The 18,434-nt window shown below is 37.5% G+C and overlaps 1 protein-coding gene across 1 annotated transcript in view; it reads left to right on the forward strand.

The window, feature by feature from the left end:
- Sap-r (Saposin-related) overlaps positions 1 to 18,434 on the forward strand; it is a 168,492-nt gene that overhangs the window by 79,595 nt on the left and 70,463 nt on the right. The window contains exons 7-9 of the mRNA XM_067095684.1: positions 3,164 to 3,305; positions 4,689 to 4,840; positions 11,975 to 12,142. Coding sequence (XP_066951785.1) covers positions 3,164 to 3,305; positions 4,689 to 4,840; positions 11,975 to 12,142 — 462 coding nt within the window. The remainder of the gene's footprint in view (positions 1 to 3,163; positions 3,306 to 4,688; positions 4,841 to 11,974; positions 12,143 to 18,434) is intronic.

An 18,434-nucleotide genomic window follows, 5' to 3' on the forward strand; every position in this document is an offset into this window, starting at 1 on the left:
TTTGGATTTTTGCATTGTGTGGGTTTGTTTTTTGTAGATGGAGCAGAAACACAACCATTGTCAGTGTGGGGGTTGTGGGCAATCTGTTGGTTGCTTCATGTCTCCCGTATCTGTAGACCCACCTGAAGTTTTGTTTATTCAAGGTATGGGGTTTGTACTTGATCCCTGTCTTGTTAAGTGTATGCTTCTTGATCCTCTCCATAGTTGGTGAAGTACAGGAAAAGGAGGAAGACAGGAAGATTTTGCTTGGTTCTTTTGAGGGAAATTTCCTCATTTGATAACGTTGAATCCTTCCAGGTCCCTCTGCTACCAATTGCCATCCCTCTTGCACCTTGCTTGGATCTTCTCATCTGAAGATGGCTAGCTCCACTTTGTCCCACAAACCTGTTTGCCCTGTGTCCGAGGAAGAGGAACCCAGTAAGGAGATGTCTTCCTTTGATTGTCTACATAAAATCTGGTGTATGCTTATCTTCCAGGTAGTCTGTCTTTTGGTTCTTTCCTTGACTTACTGGCACGAAGGAAGAAGAGAACCAACCACCAATGTTCCTACTGCTGCTGCAGTAACCATGGTTACCTTGCCTGCTGCAGGTGATCCTCCACTGGAAAGTGTGTTACCTGTAGCTGACCCTGTGTGTAAGTTCTCCCATTCCAGCTGCAATCAGTTCTTCAGAGTTGAAGGCCAGTAAGAAGAATGGGAGAAAAAGAAAGAAATGTTCTCACAATTTTTCCTTGTCATTGTAGTCATTTTCCAGTTTGTCATCTTCCTTCTCCACTTTTGTCCCTAGATCCTCTTCACCTGCATAAGAAGTCCAGGAGGACTTTACCTGCTTGTTCTTCTTCATGGTAGAATGAAGGTAATAGTTCACTGCAAGGTGATTATTGTAAATCAGGCAGGGCTGTTGCCACTGCACATGCCCTATGAGGATCACTACCTCTCTGTCCCACCATGTGCTCTCAGGCCCACATTGGGATGGCTGTGCTCCTCCCTCCATTTAAAAAGTATAAAAAAGAACATTGAAAGTAAAAAAATGACACACACAGTAACATGCATAAAATAATTATAGATAGGAAGTTTGAAATTAGAAAATGACTTGCGTCTGTAGACCAGGTATGTGCTGCAGCTCAGGGTAATTACCACCCTCTTCCCCCTTGTTGCAGTTCTATTGAATTTCAGTGGGGTTTGAGTGGTCTCTGGACTATACACAGTGAGCAAGAGGACAGGTTCTTCCTAATGTCCACCTAAGGGTTACATATAGGAGACTGCATTCCCTTTTCATGAGCATGCACTCATGGTGTGTGCATTTTGAGCTTTTTCACTCGAGGTAGAAATCATCTTGAATATCATTCACCTCCCGTAGACACGTTTTGCCATATGGACATGAGGCTTGAAGAGAGGTCTTGCAACTTCTTGTTCAAGGAGGTTAGACTTGAGTAGGTGCCCTGACCATACAAACCCTTCCCTGATATGTGAAGCCAGATCATTCACATAGAACTCCTAGAAAGATGGTCAGAGAAGAGTTTCAGAAAACATTGACAGTTACCAAGATGAAGTAACTCCTAATCATTTTTTTATTTTCTTTATTTTTATTTTTCTTTCAGGGAAGAAATGGAAACTCTTTCTGAGCCATGTACATTATTTATTTTCAATTTAAAATGTAATAAAGTTGAAAGGAAACCTAGAACATAGGTCTGCACATAGTGAAACTACCATTAGTTGCATATAATGTTTTAATAGAAGTTGAGACGATTCTACAGATAGGAAAACATGTCAGTCTTCCTTCAGGCAAAATTCATGCACAAAATTATAGGATCAACAGGAGCTATTTGTTCTGAAAACATTTTAATCTTATATCAAGGTCTGAAAGTTTAAGGACTACAGGGTCCACGCATTTGTTCAGTACAGTAAATCACAGACACTTAACAAAACTGGCCACCGAACTGTATAAGTTTTGTAAATGTCTGTCAACTCTGGCAGCATATGTAATAATAAAATCTGAGTGGATCTTGTTTGTCCTCCCCTGGGTCACAGTAGGGGAGACAGACACAGCCACCCACCCCCTGCAAACTAGTTTGTCTGTCATGGGTGGGAGCTGGGTAGGTGGGGGAATGGGAGGTTAGGGGAGACATCCACCCTCCTCCTGCAAACCTGATTGTCTGTCCCAGGTGGGGGCATGGCAGGTAAGGGGTCGGCAGAGTAGGGGAGACAGCAGCGCCGGGTTCCAGTGCACATAGCACGTGCCTCCATAGCAGCTTGAAATAATGAGATCAGTTTTGCTGTGCTGTCCTTTGCATTTTTACTAATCCCAAGTGCTTGCAGATAATTCTTGATTTCTTAATGGGTCAGGTTCAATGTATCATCCTCGGTGAAAGTCAGCGCTTCATTGAGGATATCAGCATCTGTTGCAATCTTGATTCTTGTCCACTTGTATCTTGCTGTACAGTTGCAAGTCCTCTAAACCTTTAAACTGACTTCATAACTCACTGCACCATGTAATATACTGTTCTGGGATATTTATTCCTAAGTATGATTCTACAACGTTGCCTTGATGTCACTCAGAACTAGCATCTATTTGAAAGGAAGATACTAGATACAGTAAAAGAGTAACAACAGGTGTAAACACTAGTTTATCTATAGATCACCATTATGCATTACTGTAACAGTCATTATACTGTACATTTACGTTATACACTTAATTATCCTAATGACTGTTACATCCTGCAAAATCTTATTTAACAGTGTTTTTATCACATGATATTTGGCATATTTGTCATTTTGCTGTTCTGGGCTGTAAGTCCAAGTTTAACAAAGGCATTGGTATTATGGGTTAATATGTATAATCAGTTGTTTATCTTTGAGATAATGCTATTTGTGTTTGTTTATATGACTATTATGTTTCACTCATTTTTTTTCTCATTCCTTTTATTTTAGATTTAAATCTTAAATTTTTTTTTATTTGCAAAGACCATACAATATACCAATTGTTTGAAAGTAACTTTTAATGTTTTATTCAAGATTTAAGTAAAAAATATACAAGTGTTTTTGAATAATAATAACTGTTGAAGAATTTGACATGATTAATTTTGTTTCATGAGTACTTTTGAAGCTTAAACACACTGAACCTATGTTCTTATTTTCTTCCTTCCCTCTTCCTTTCCTGGACAGCTTTTGGACAGGCTTTTGGCAATCTGTGGTCAATTAGGTTCTCTCTCTGATGGCTGTGCAGCATTAGTTGAAACCAATTTTGATGATATCTACCACTTCCTCACTGAGCAACTTACTCCTGATGCTTTCTGCGACCTTGTGGGTAAGTATTGTGTGAAATAATTATTTTACTGTCATCCAGTCTTATGTGATTATAAGCTTTGTATCCTTCTTGTTTATTTTATCTTTTCAGTTTCATTTAAATGTGTCAGCACTGTGTATTTTATTGTTGCTATGTGACCATTACCAGTATTACTGGTTACATAGTTTGGATAGATAAACTATATGATCATCAGGACTTGCCTGTTTATAAGCTGTTATTAATTTGTAATGCTAAAAGATATATAGACCTATAGATTGTATGCTTAGTACCATTGTTGGTATTATTTGTAAAGTTTTGTCCTCACTAAGATTTGTGATATTACCTGATACATTCTTAATTCTTATTTGACATTGGCAATAACATTTTCATATTTTGGCTAATGGTTTTTGATCATAAGGGGAGTCTGTATTTCCAAATAAATATTTATAATACAGAATCATGTAGCATGCACTGCTGTAGGTCTAATGTGCAGTAACATATTTTCTGTTGAGATAATTCACCATATTCCCTGCCATATAAGACACACATGTAATTTGGCAAGATACATTTGAAGTCAAAATGCAGACTTTAGCAAAGGGTTATTGACATTACTGATTACTGTTTTTAATAAAAATTTTGGGTACCATCGATGCTTGAGAACTGTTTCATCTGTGTAAGGTGCTAGTACTAAAACAGCAACGACTGTTACGTATCTACAGCATCAAGACAATAATCAAGCAGATTTTATGTTAAATTTTGGTGTGATGGAGGGTAATTATCAAGAAAAGAAAGTAATGTAACAATCAAAAGTTGTTTGCTGAAAGACTATAATATACAGTTGTCAAAATGCTAGAAATATACACAATGCAAATCATGGCAGTGTAAACATTACCAAAAGGAAGTACTCCTCAGCACGCTCATAAAATGCTGTAATTATTCATCAGTGTGATGTTGATTACTTATATTTGCAGTGCTGGCTACCTAGTAAAACTAGGAAAATTTAAAAATTATGACCTTAGTACTTCCAAGGAAAAAGTAATGACGAAATGATGTGAAAATGTTGAGTAAAAGCTGTCTGGGAGATAAATAATAAAACTCGTGAGCCTCATTGATGTGGCCTAGGATTAGAAATGATCTAGGACACAGACAGTGTGAAAGTAAACTAGTTGGCTGCTGGAAACCTAGTGTTAACATTGTAACTACTGTTTCTTTTGAGGAAAGTATTTTGTCAGGGGCATTTTGTTGACCACAGAATGGGTTAAATTGTAGGCACAGTAATGGATATGTTGTGAAACTGATTATTATAAGATATATTTTGGATTTAATACCATATATAAATGATGCTGAAATTTGTTTGGTAAGTCTGAGGCATTGGTTGTTGATAGAGACTTGAAAAATTTTCAGAAATGTGTGAGAATAGAATGCATCAAAGTGGAACGTATGTTCGACCTCCTTTGAAACACACAGGAGATGAAGTATGTGATTTTTGTGAAGCAATAGTCCGACATTGGCGGGATGTCCTTACAGCTAACACTACTGAAGAAGAATTTAAGCAGGTGAGCATTTTATATTTAATAGAAATTTTTGGTAATATACATGTTTTATTATTTGTTCATCACACCTTCTAACGGGTACAGTAATTTGGCTTAATAGTGAGGCGAAAGTACCTTTGAATTCGGTATTTTGTACAAGTGTAGATGCATATCAGGTAATTATAAATATAAGTCCAAATGAGGTAGAGTTTTTTTTGATGATGGTAGACCTACTTCTGAGGCTGATGGGAGGAATGTCTTATTCCTTTTATAACTCAGTTGTAAAGTAACAGGAAACAGTTGAGTATAAATCATATAAGGTAGCCCTGCTCAACCATTAGTAGCTGTTTTTGGCAGAGGCCAATCGTTGTCTCCTAAACCCCTAAGCGTTTAAGGCCATCACCTAAGATGCCTCGAATCAAGAGATTAGAAATTCTTGGCGCTACCTTTGAAGTCTTGCCCCTAGGGTTTTGCCTGTACAACCTTTTTGCATGTAAGTTCCATGTAGAACTTCCCAAACTACTCTCGAGTTTGGCTTCAGTAGTTTTCTGGCTCACTTTCTAAGCGGAAAAATTTACACATGTAACTAACTGATGTTTTGAACTCTCACTTCAAATAGGCTGTGTGGATTCTCAGACGGCTGTGTGTAGATTTTCTGAAGTGTCTGGCAAAGCATCAAGTAGAACCTTTGGTAGTCATGAGTCTCAGGACTGGATACTTTGTACCTTTTTGTTATGTTTTACCCCTATCAACTTCTGATATCCTTCTCTCCACACTCTTCACACAGAAAAGTTCAGAGTTTGGAAGGGTAGATTGGACAGTTGTTATGCAACAAGGCCGTCAAGTCATGGGCATTTCCTGTCTCAACATTGTATTCTTTTTAATCCCATTTTGATGAGTCATGCAGTTTGGTCCTGGAAGCTTTTTGGATGGGCAGAGGATAATTTCTGTTGAAATGCCCAGTACATTCAGTAGAAGTAAAGTATTCTCCTGTTAGTTAAAGTTTCAGCAGTATGGATTCATCTGCTTGGTATCAGAGTACAGTACTTTAGTTCTCTCTTATTTGGACCACTGGTTTGTTTCTCACCAGTTTGTTGTTATGATAAGAATTTATTTTTTTCCTAGCCTCACGAGTGGGCTTTTTTCAAGATTGACTAATCTATGCTTTTCTGACCCAGTCAGTTGCTTATGTGGGGATGAAGATCAGCTCTCTCTTGTTGGAGTGTTTTTTCCAAGAGAGAGATGGATAAACAGTTTTCTACTACTTTTGAGAACTGTAACGAGGTGGCCTGTAGACCTCAAGAACCCTTACACTGTTCTCAGATGTCTTGGAGGCAGATTGGGGCCACCATTCTGGAAAACATTTGGTGGTAGGGGGTTGGAAGGTAAACATCCTACACCTCTTGGCAATTTAGAATGGCCTTATGCAAGTCTCAGTTCTTACATTAGACGACAAGAAGAGACAAATCTAGAGATTTGTTCAGGCTAGCAAGGAAACTACCTTATCCTTTGGACAGAGTCCAGCAGTGTCATTCTCTTACCTCGTTTTGTCTTAGGGAAAACTTTGTTATTGAAGACCAGTTCAGCAGTAAAGGGCAAGGCCTGCAGTCAGATAGTCTCCTCCTCCTCTGGTTTGCCAGTTGTGGAACCTTTAGGGAGACCCAAACACCCATCTGTTTACGACTGCCCAAAACACTACAGGATCCTGAGGCATGGGCAGTTGATGCCCTCCTTCAAGAATGGTCGAATCTAGACCTTTATGCTTTTCCTCTGTTTGCTGTTTTGAGGAAATACTCAAGGTGTGAGCATTGCAGATCACAAGGATGATTTTAATGTCTCATTCATGGTCCCAGAGGGTTGGTTCCCCTACCATTCTTTCCCGGCGGTAGATGTTCCTCGTCTTCTTCTGTTCAGGAAAGATCTTTTCAGACAGTCTTATTCAGGAAGATTCCATCAAACCTCCACATGCCTCATCTCACTGCATGGAGATTGTCAGTTGTATGAGCTAAGGGCATTTCTGGGATGACCTTGGTGCTTGTCCTGCGTGATATCCATCACCTGTTCCACTAGATATCCTGATTTAAGTTCTATCAGTATCTCAGGTACGCAAAGCAGTTTCCTGTTACAGTGATCAGGGCTGCCACTTTACATTACTTTCAGTTCGGCATCATGCTGACTGGAATTCTGCTCACGTTTTATAGTTTTGAAGAGGTTTGCTTTCTTTTGTGCTGGAAATTCTTATTCCTATCATGATTTATGATGAAATTTAGACGTAATCCTTCAGATTTTAACCTCAGTTGAGCCCTTGGATAAGGCATCACTTAACAACTTTGAAGACACTTTTCTTTTAGCACTTGTGACAAAGTGTATTAGTGAGCTTCAAGCCATTTCTTGTATGTGGGCTCTTTTCTAGTGGCAACCTCTCTCTTTTTTTTCATTACTCAGAATAAAGATACAGAGGTATAAGACCTTACCATTTTTGTGACAGTGCCTAATTTAACTGCTTTGGTAGGCAGTGAAGAAGTGGCTGTCTGTATGTCCAGATTAGACCTATTAAGAGTTTATAATAGTGATCTTCAAGCCCTTTCTTGTTCTTTGGCATTGCTGTAGTGGCAACCTCTCTTTTCTTTCATTGCTTAGAGAAAAAATTTAGAATTGAAAGCCCTTCTCAGTTTTGTGACTGCCTGATTTAACTGCTTAGGTAGCAATGGAATAATGGCTGTCTTATGTCCAGTTAGAACTCTTAAGGGTTTACCTGGACAGACAACATGTAAGAGGAGAAGTTAAGAATTTATCTGTGGTGTTAGAAGGCCAAACACTCGTATGTCCAAGATGGCTAAGGTCAATGCATACAGAGTTGATTCCTGAGCTTTTACCATTTTTGGAAATAATCTTCATGGCTTCTGTACTGTAAACATGTCTTTATTTCCTTTTAAACCTTTTTCTAGAGAAGGGTGTCTTGCAGCTCAGGGGAGAGATAACTGTTTTTGCCTCACTTTTTGCAATTGTTCATTTTGAGCTTGGTGTAAAGCCCTTAGTCCTATCATTGCTGTGGGGACAGTTCCTCCTGAACCTGATATGATGGTGACCTTGCTTAGTAAGTAACCTTGCTTTCTATCTTATCAGTAATTGTTAGGAATCCCGCTATTGAATTTTGGGAGTATGATGTGTATAGGAGTGTACAGTAAACCACACATATTCGCGGGGATGCGTTTTCACCCCCACGAATAGCTAAAACCTGCGAATACTTAGAACCCTTCTAAAAACACTTAGAACTGGCTATTTTGATAGTTCAAACACACAAAACAAACTAAAAATGCTTATACAGGTATTATCCTACTTATGATGGGGTTAGGTTAAAAAAAACCATCGTTTGTTGGTAAAAATGTAAGAAATACCAAAACGTATCTCGAACATAGCCTAGCCTACACTAGGGTATTCGGTACCATGTATACATATATGGTAGCCTAACCTACACTATAAAGTATATTCTATACATACACGGTATAGTAATTATTAATATCGGCTAATTCTGGAGGTTCCTGCAAAGTGACTTATGATACTTCAATACAGAGAAAAATTGAATAACAAACAAGAATTAGCTTAGCCTACACTATATATATTGTATACATGTACAGTAGTGTAGCCTGCTGTACTCTATATTCACGTATCGTATTATACAAACGTCAACATAACGAATATGCATCTTTTCCATGGATCTTTTAAAATGTTATGCCTTAATTCACTGTCTCCAATAATATTGTATATATATATTCTTATATTGCTTTTGTATTATAAATTGCGATCATGGTGATCAATGTTTTGGTTTGGAAATCGTTTATGCGGTGTTTATTTCACCGTATTTAATTCAGTTCAGAGCGCTTTTCTTGCTTCTAGTTAGCGTAAATGAATCTCTAGATACTTTATTTATATGATGCAATGTTATTTTACGTTATATGAAGTATTTTTAAGTCAAAATATAACTAAAATACGTCTTGTTGTGAAATAAATTCATCTCTTATTTTCGTTAACAGATGACAATGGCCATTTTGGGCCGTTTGTTTTGTGTAAAAAAATTCAAGATTCTGTTCGCAATTTTCACTTGATTTCATCATAATACGAGTTTTACGTATTTATCATTTATTACCTTAAAAGTAGCATTAATGTGTTCTTTCATGCCCAGTACTTTTGAATAAAATACTTTCCAGTTTTAATTGCGGTCGAGTTTCATCCATGTTACCGATGCATGATAATTTACAGTATAGTCATTAGCAGCTTGAACATTGTTTTCTCAGCTTACCCCATTGCAAAATTGAATTATCGTAAGGTGAATAACGTAATTCAAGCATTATCTGATTATTTTAATAGTTTTATCACAAAAAATGCATTTAGTCATGAAAATGGGATGAAGATACAGTAATTAGTGAATATTTCTCAGTGAAAAACACTGTGAATGGGCGAATTTTGACCGAATAATGTGTATATATGTTCCATAGAGAAGTTCGTGAATAGGTGAGTCCGCGAATCGTGAGTCCGCGAATACGGGGGTTTACTGTACCTTCATATATGAAGGTGGTAGTTATCTTTAGTTTTGGACTTTCGGTTATGGGCTTTTGACTTGGGCACAGAAATTGCCAGTACTGTATGAGATAGTCCTTTTTTCCATGTAAGGATCCTCTGATAAGTTTCGCTACGAGGACCTTAATCCCTGTTGTGGTTCCAACGTCTTGCGACAGTAATTGCCAGTAAGGATCACACATCAGGCAGGAATGTTGAGAAGCTTTTTTCTCCTCATTAAAAAAGCTTTTAGCTCGCTTGGCTGGGCATTTTTTCTGTGGCTGCACAAACCCACCATCCTCAGTCAATGTGGTAGTCACCTAACTTTACCAGCAGGCAAGGTTCATTCCAAATACTAATGACAATTTTCATGGTAAAATTGATTATTTGGATACTCACCTACTGTCAAAGTGGAAGCCCACCCAGCCTCCTCACATCTTAGTGGGTAGTCATGAAGAAATCTGACCTGAATGTAAACATTCCAACACCACCTGGTGGGAAAACAGGTAATTACAGAGACAGTCCTAGATTGCAAACTTATTCTGTGTTAAATTCCTTCAGATCAGGAGGTTTGTGGTTTCTGTATACCTGAAGGATACAATTTTCCATGTACCCATTCATGAGAACTCCTGAAAGTATGTCCATCTTGTCAAGGGTTTGATACATTTTTGTGAGCCATATTGGCTGGCAAAGGCAATTTAGCACAGCTATTTTGGTGGTAAACCCACTTTGGCTGTAGGCCATTTTGAGACTCATTTTGGTGCCAAGACCTTTTTTGTTTTTTTTAATATTCCCTTAATGTGCAGCTTTTAAGGAACCAAATTACAATATCCCTTTTATTAGTTAAGTGAACTTTGTTACTCCTTACTCTCCATTTAGCTTGTTGGAGGCACTATCTTAAGTAATTTGTTCTTTTGTCATTTTTCAGTTTTTTTTTAGCTAAATGCCATCATTTTATCCATATAATGGCTGAAGAAGTATTAATGAAGTGCAGTCAAGAAAAATTTTGTGCAGTATTGGATTCCTTTGCCTCTGAAACAGGGATACAGATTGAAGAATATGTTAAATAATATGTTAAACAGTCCTTAAATTTACTTCAGGATAGTGACATTAGTCAGCTTAAACTTTTTCACAAGTTTCAGCTTTGAATGAGTTCTTAGATGCTTCCCTTACATTATAATGTATTGTTTTTAGGTAAGAGTATATTTGTAAGAATGATCTCATTTGAAATTTTTTCTGTCAAGTGTATACATTTGTGTAAATTACCCTTGGATTGTGATTGTCTTTGGAACTGTAATGATTTTTTACTGTGGAAGTTTGTCAGTTTTTTATTAGTAAATTAGCACTTTTGTGATTTTGATTATCTGTTCTTTTTGATAAAATCCCCCTTTGCAATATGTCTGTTTATTTTTATTATATTGATAAGAAGTCAATAAAAACCCTCATGAAACTTTTAATGATATGTTAAAACTAAGCATTGACCCAGTTGAATGTTGTTAGTTGGTCATTTGAATTTCTTTTTGAATCACCATAGACTAAAAAGTCCAGTACCAATTCAGCTGGCACCCAGAGGGCTTTGCCAGATCACCTGCACCCAAACGACTACTCCCAGTCATCCCTTTCTGTCTTCCATCCCATTCTGTCTTCCCACACCCTTCAGTAGTCTACCATAGTGCTTTCTACACCAGTTTAACTTTTCTTGGATGTGCTCTGTCCACAATCCAGATTTATTGTCTTCTTTATGGTTACTTCATCCTTCCACATAATTCATAATATCCTTTCCAGCTGTCAGTTATTGTTAATGTCCTGTCCATCACAACTTAGCTTTACCAGAACTTTTATACCTATTATAGTATGTATCACTAATAGCATATTATTCCACACTGGTTTTTGAGTATTCTAACTAGCTATCCTGCTTTCTCCTCCTCTCCTCAAATATATATTTCAGTTTATTACCTTTTTACACAATCATACACGAATACCTAAACCTGGTGACCACTTTGAATACTCCATCTCTAGATGCATGGTTCCTATGATTCACTGTTTCACTTTTGTAAATAACAAAAGTCCTACGTACCCCTCTCTCTGATCAAAGAATTTAAACACCAAATCCTGCTTTACCTCCCCCTCTAATGATAGTTCCCACTTCTGCATATCAATGCAGTCTCTTCATCTAGGTCGATAGCCTATTTTAAGTTATTGCCCATATTTGTTTCCGCAACAATTTATACTTAAATCTATAACCAAGGTAATGGAATTCCTTCCTTCCTTCACACCAGTCATATCTTTTGTCTTATTGTATAAGTTACATTATTGTCTCTCACAAGAATAAGCTCTGTTGGGATATCCCTTGTAGAAGTAAGGATTTTAATTCTGTAGTCGTAATATAAATTGTTCTTTAAAATAGGTACCTAAATATAGAGGAATTAAAATGGAAATATTTTTTTTAGTAATCATTCCTAATATTGCACAAAACATGAATGAAGAAATTGTGAACAGAAAATAAATATAACTGTTAAAATGTTTTATGTATGTATGAGTGTACATTTTCTTTGTCAGTAGACATGATTTATCTGTAGTCACAGTTTACACTTATTTCAGATTTTGGACGGGTTGTGTCATCAGACTGGCAAGTTTAGCAAGAACTGCCTAGCACTTGTGGATGAATATTACTTGCCAGTATACAACTTTCTCATGTCCGAAATTCAACCAAAGGAAATATGTGAAGCTGTTGGATTGTGTGGTTTCAATTCGGTATTTAAGAAGGATGTAAGTGCATTTTGATTTTTTTTCTTTTATTGTTTTAGTTTTTATGAGAAAATGTCTTGTTGATTTTATCAAGCTTGCAGACTTAGTTTTTATTTGAAATGGAACTGTTTGAAAGAGTTTTTTATGAATATAATCGTTTGGCAACAGTGATTTTGTGTTTATGGGCTGGCTTCTTAAATAGCAGTGTTATCATGGATAATCTAACCTCATCTCTAACGAATTGAGAGCATCACTTTGTAAATTCTGTAAAGTGAAGGTTTAGAGATCTAGTTACTATACTATTGTTGATAATCTCGATTGAATATTGAACTTGTTTGTATTATTCTTGGCTTCTACTATAAATTCCATTTATGGCATATTGCTTTTGGATATCAGAATTTGTAGATATGCATGTTAAGGATGGTTGCCACAGTAAGTAATATTTTGGAAGGTAAGCTCTATCAGGTTTTTAAGCAACAGGGTAGAGGGCTAGAGGGTTGCTTATTTAGGTTAGTGATCTGGTACCTCTAATATTTCTTCCCTTAAACTGGCAACTGACCATGACAGGCAGGTAGGGGTCTGGCCTTCCAGTAAGTAACAAAGACCCTGTATTATAGGCTACATGATAACCCTAAAGCTGATGTATCAGTCATGCAAAAGTGTTTTTTTTTATGTAACAATATTTCATTGTAAGCTGTCAGGAGTATCTTGTAAGCTGTTGAATTAGTAATGAATGCAACAGTACAATTAGAAATAATACGAAATAAAAAAAAAAGATTATATGCACTGCATTTGATTGCTGATTTTATACTGAGCAAGTAGCTGTAGTTTTGTACTGCATTTTCGCATAACAAAAATCTGATAAACACTTTATCCAGATCTTCATGTTTGCATGCAGTGCTTAAGATTATAAAGCATCACATCAGTATTGTTATTCAGGATTGTATACCAAAATTTATGATATCTTTATAAAGTTCAAAACATGTTGTAAGCTACTTTAGCTTAGGTTTTTGTATGTCCTTGTTTAAAATTTGGGGTTAAATGTAATGCACTATGTTTACTGATATGCATAGTTATATTCTGCACACTTTATTAAGGGATATATATCCAAACGTGGAGTAAAATCATGATAAGCAACTCGGGGTAGGAAGAAAGTAAACAAGCAGACAGACAAACATTTGATTACTTACAGAAGCTGAAATTTATATGTAATTGACAGATGAAGGGAGAGAATTTACTTAGAAGTTCAATCATTTTCACTGCTGTATTAATGACAGTGCATACAGTCTGTTGTTAACACATTGGTGAGTGAAAATCATCAAATGTTCTTGTAAAGGTAAATGTTGAGTAAATGTTTATCGCACTTCAAAAAGAAATTGTGAATTATATGATTTTTTGTTCATAGGTATTCAGATGCACCTCTAGTCACAATGATTTAAGTCCTGAAAAACCTGTCATTAAGCAATAACAGTCAGTCAAAAATACTCTTGGAGAAAGACTACCATGAAGAAGTCACAGGGCTTCACCATGAAACTTTGTCTCATGTGGTGAAGACTTGTGATGGGCACAAGGGCACTCAGACAGTGGGATTTTCTCTTCCCCTGTTCAACAGTAGAAGGTTTCTCTACTCCTTTACCACTCTCAGGCATTATACTTTGCATCCGCTCATTTACCCATCCATTTTACTGTCCACACATCTGCTCATCTACCCATTCTTCCATATTGCTGTCCACCCCCTCTGATCAAGATCTCTAGATATCTAGTGAAGACTTTGTTGAAAACCTTGGAATGATCCTGGACTTTGAATTGGTCAGAGCTTTGGAATTGACACCCTCACTTCCTGGTAGACCCCTTGGGATGCAGATTTGGTCTGTGAAGAGTTGGGCTCACTCAGTCTGGTATTAAGTCTCCCATGGTTTTGGGGACTGGGAGGTGCCAGGCACTGGAGCTGGTAGTGGGAGGTGTTTTCACCCCACTGACCAGTGTTTGCCCTTATGGGAAGGCAACACCTCCATAGTAGAGGACTGGTCCCTGCTGAAGCCCTTCTGCATGTTGAGCCGCATGAGAGATGGGGTGGATTTTTTTTGGTTTGCTACAACATTTTCACCCAGTAAAGTGGGGACTCCCTCACAACACCCAAAAGTTGACAACCTTTGCTCAGGCATGAACATGTCTAGGAAACCTCCAAGTTTAATTACACTGGAACTCTATGCTTCATCATGGAGTTAAGGGAAATCCACAAGAAATTTGTGTAATGGGGCTAGTGATACTTGAAACCTTCTCATATGGTAAATATGTTCAGAGACAATGTGAAGTATTGTGGCCCATTACCTAAGATATCACCTTAAGGTTAGAGAACATTGACAGTAGAATCTGCCTCCCAAAAGAAAGTGAAAAATTAAGAGCACTGTTGCATCGTAAAGGAATTTAAAATTGATTGCTGTATACATGCTTTCTGGAATCACTTCAAGGAAATAACAGTTGTCCCTCTGCTAATAGCATATTCGGAAGAGAAACTCATAGAAGAATTAAAAGATCAAGGAGTGATAAGAATTAAAAGAATTATGTTGAAGATCAATGATGCCTTAGTTCTGCTTCCAAATTTGGTTATTACATTTAATTCCACCCACTTACCTAATGTTATAAAAGCAGCATGGTTAATGTTTAAAGGTTGAATACTGTATTCCAAGACTGAAAAGATGTTTTTTTATTTTTGAGAATATGGTCATATCGTAGGATCTTGTAAGCAGAAAATACAAGGCAAGCTTGCAACATGTGTTAAATGTAATTTTATAGAGAGCCAAGATGTATAGATTGTGGAAATAATTTTGTACCCACTTCACATATTTTGTTGTGCACATCATGGAAAAAGAAGCACAGACATTAAGGGTAACCGAATACATTACATTTGCAAAGGCCTAATAGGAAATATTAAGCAGGTTTGTTTGACCAGGAATATCATTGCTGCTAACCAGTGAAGGAATGTAAATACTACCAGAATTGTTTCCCAGTTGTAAAGGGAACGTCAGTGTTGACATGTACTCATGCCTGTTCAGAGGCTGCACCAGTTGTGTCTGGTACTCCTGCCAGATATGCGTTACCCAGATATGTCTGGCATTCCTGCCTCTCCAGAGTTTGTGCTGGTTGTATTTGGTGTTCTGGTCTCTCTAGAGGCTGCCCCAGCTCTGACTAGCACTCCTGAGTAGTGATGTAAATGGTTTTTTCCGGAAAAAAACCCTTTTTTTTCTTGTTTCTTGTATAAAATCTGTAAATAATGGGAAAACAAGTTGTTTGTGTGTTAAATAAACAAAAACTGAGTTAAAATTAACATAATAGAATTATTACAGGTTCTTCTATAGGCCTATACCATCAACAGGTATATTTTGTCATATATTTATTGTCAATTTTTTGTCTTTCAAAGTGTTTCCACACTTCACTAAGGGGTTTCACCCTCTTCATGTTTACAGTCCTACTGCCAACTTACTACAAACTCTGTTCCCCTACTGCAAGTAGGTGAAGCCAAAGATGCCAAAGTCAATAGATCAAATAAATTTATTTCTTTTTTATTATTTTCTTAATTAGAAAATGATTTTGTTATAACTCATAACACCAAGCCTTATGTACTTTCTAAAACAAAGCTTTAAATAATATTTATTTACTACTGCACAATACACCACTTACAATATTCAGCAGTACATGGCAACTTTTATAGGAGTGGCTGTGTAGTACACAGTCTGTACATGTCTAATACCTGTCAGGCTGTATCTTTCTTTCACTCCCTCTCCTCACAGTTACTTATATAATTTGCTTAAAATACTTGTGCTACATGTTTGGTAATACTGTATTAATTTCTTAGGAATTATCATTGCAATAAGTTTACTTATGTAATAGATACATGGGATAGTGGACACTATTATCAATTTATAAGCCTGATAATATGTCAGTTGTTAAAATTATTAATTATTGTAAACAATTTAACCTTAAAGAATTCATTCTTTAGCAGGCAACTCTGAGATACAAATAATACAAGAAATTATAAAAGTACCGGAAAAATTAGGAAAAAAATGGAAAAATACCGGTTTTTTTCCACCCAACATAAAAAAAACATTTTTTTTTGCACCCCAACTCCTGAGTGTATGATGGCTGCACCAATTGTTTCTGGTGTTTCTGTCTGGTCCCTGCACCAGTTCTGACTGGTGCTTTTAACAATTTGGAGGCAGCACCAATTTTGTCTGACACTTTCACCTCTCCAGAGTAGTTCAATTTTCTGTTTCTCCAAGGCTTGACATTTCCTCTAAAAAGATGCTGTCAAGGGTACCCAACATCCATGATTCTAGGGTTGCTGTGCTGGCTGTGTTAGGTTCCTCCTCCATGGAAGTCGTACCTTGAGGACCTCCACCAACCATTGCTTTGCTTCTGTCTCTTCCCAGGACTTACAACTGTGCTTCTGTCTCCTGCCAGGACTTCAGTAGTGGAGATTAGCTCCCACTGACTGATGATTCATCTGTGGCTGGGCAAATACAACTCTCTCTTCTTGCAGGAGACTTCATGTTAGACTGTCTAACTTTGAGTGGCTAAAAATGATAGTTTTGGTCAGGTATGCTCTTTCAGGGGTGGTGGGTTGGCTCTCTCAGTCTCTTGATAAGCTGTGAACAAGGACTTTTACCTTAGATCAGGTATTGCCTAGAGGAAGATGGGAGTACCTGTGTTGAGTATTACTGCTCTGGTTGCCAATCTTGTCAGTTCTCTTAGGGCTCTGCCACCAAAGCAATTGAAGGACAGGAATGGATCAAGCAAGTCAAGAGACCCTCACGATTCTTGATGTCTCAGGAGCGCCAGGTTGGGTATGGTTGAGGATGCAGTTTATAGTAATACCAGAATGAACTTTACTGTAAGGGTCCCACTTCCTAGATGACCTCCCATACAGCATGCTGCTTCTAGGGAGAGTATGCATCACTACTTGCACTGCCAGAAGCATGGGACCGGCAGGTAAAGGTGACAGTCAGCAAGTGGACCACAGAGAGAGGTCTTCAACCCATGCCAGCTACAACTGAATGTTCTTGGGAACATTTACAGTAATAGGCTGCAAAAGCAGATCAGCCAGGTTCTGAGGCAGTTAACACATCAGTTGACACTGCAGCAAGGCAGCAACTTGGGCTGTAGGAGACAGGAAAGATGCAGGCTCAGGAGTGTTTAAAAAAAATTTATTACACTGGAACATCGACAACAGGAAACTTTGAGGACAAGCAGGCTAAAGTTAAGCAGGCAATGCAGTCATTGGGTATAACAAGTGCAGAGGAAACTACAGTTGAGGTGCAAGGAAAGAGACATCACCGAAGACTGTTGCTCCTTCATATTGTCTGGGGAACATGATGAACCAGAGGCCTACCTTGAAACAGAAACTTCAGACACAGAAGCAGACATGACTGTAGCAGCTTGCTAATCCATACTAAACTTGTAGGATCTCCTTTCATAGCATTATTAATTCTGGTATATCACATGTAGTTGCAGGTGAGTGATTTTGGCAGCAGCAGCTGCTGCACTGGAGGTGTGGCTCTGTCTCTGATGGAGACCAATGTATGATAGACCATTTCTGGCATGTCTCAAAAATAAATGCGTATGAGTAACAGGAGCTGCGCTACAAGTATGTGGGCATATCTCTGAAGCAGATAAAAGGCATGACAGGCCCTCCTTGGAATACCTTTACAAGGTCACAGATGCATACTTACAATACGCTGCACCAGTAACAAAGTACACTAAGTGAAGCCAAAAGCAAAGTAATTCCACCAAACAGTGCACATAATACAAAAAAATTACATTGCTAAAATGCAAGGGATATTATAGATATAAATCATAGGCAGCAGAATTTATAAATATTAAAAATGCTAGCCTTTGAAAATGTTTGCACAGCAGAACCAAACCCTGAACCACCCACCTCTTACAGGGGCAAAATTCACAGTAAAAAAAAGTGCAAGAAAGTGGAAGGTGTATAGAAGTAGTCAGTAGGGACAAAATCTTAAGTGGGAAAAGGTTTTATATGCTCAGCAGAACCAAACCCTGAACCACCCACCTCTTACATAACAAACCTTACTTAGCTATCAGTGTTAACTACAGAGAAGAACATTATTTTAGTCAGCATACAAAAAATGCTAATACAAGTAATTGAAGGTAAAAGCATAAAAATTCATGAATTACCTGAATTATGCACAATTATTGTACAAGACAGGGGCAAAATTCATAGTAAAAAAAGTTCAAGAAAGTGGAAGGTGTATAGAGGTAATCAGTAGACACAAAATCTTAAGTGGGAAAAGGT

Source organism: Macrobrachium rosenbergii, chromosome 51 (assembly GCF_040412425.1).
Source record: "Macrobrachium rosenbergii isolate ZJJX-2024 chromosome 51, ASM4041242v1, whole genome shotgun sequence".
NCBI classification, from domain to species: Eukaryota; Metazoa; Arthropoda; class Malacostraca; order Decapoda; family Palaemonidae; genus Macrobrachium; species Macrobrachium rosenbergii.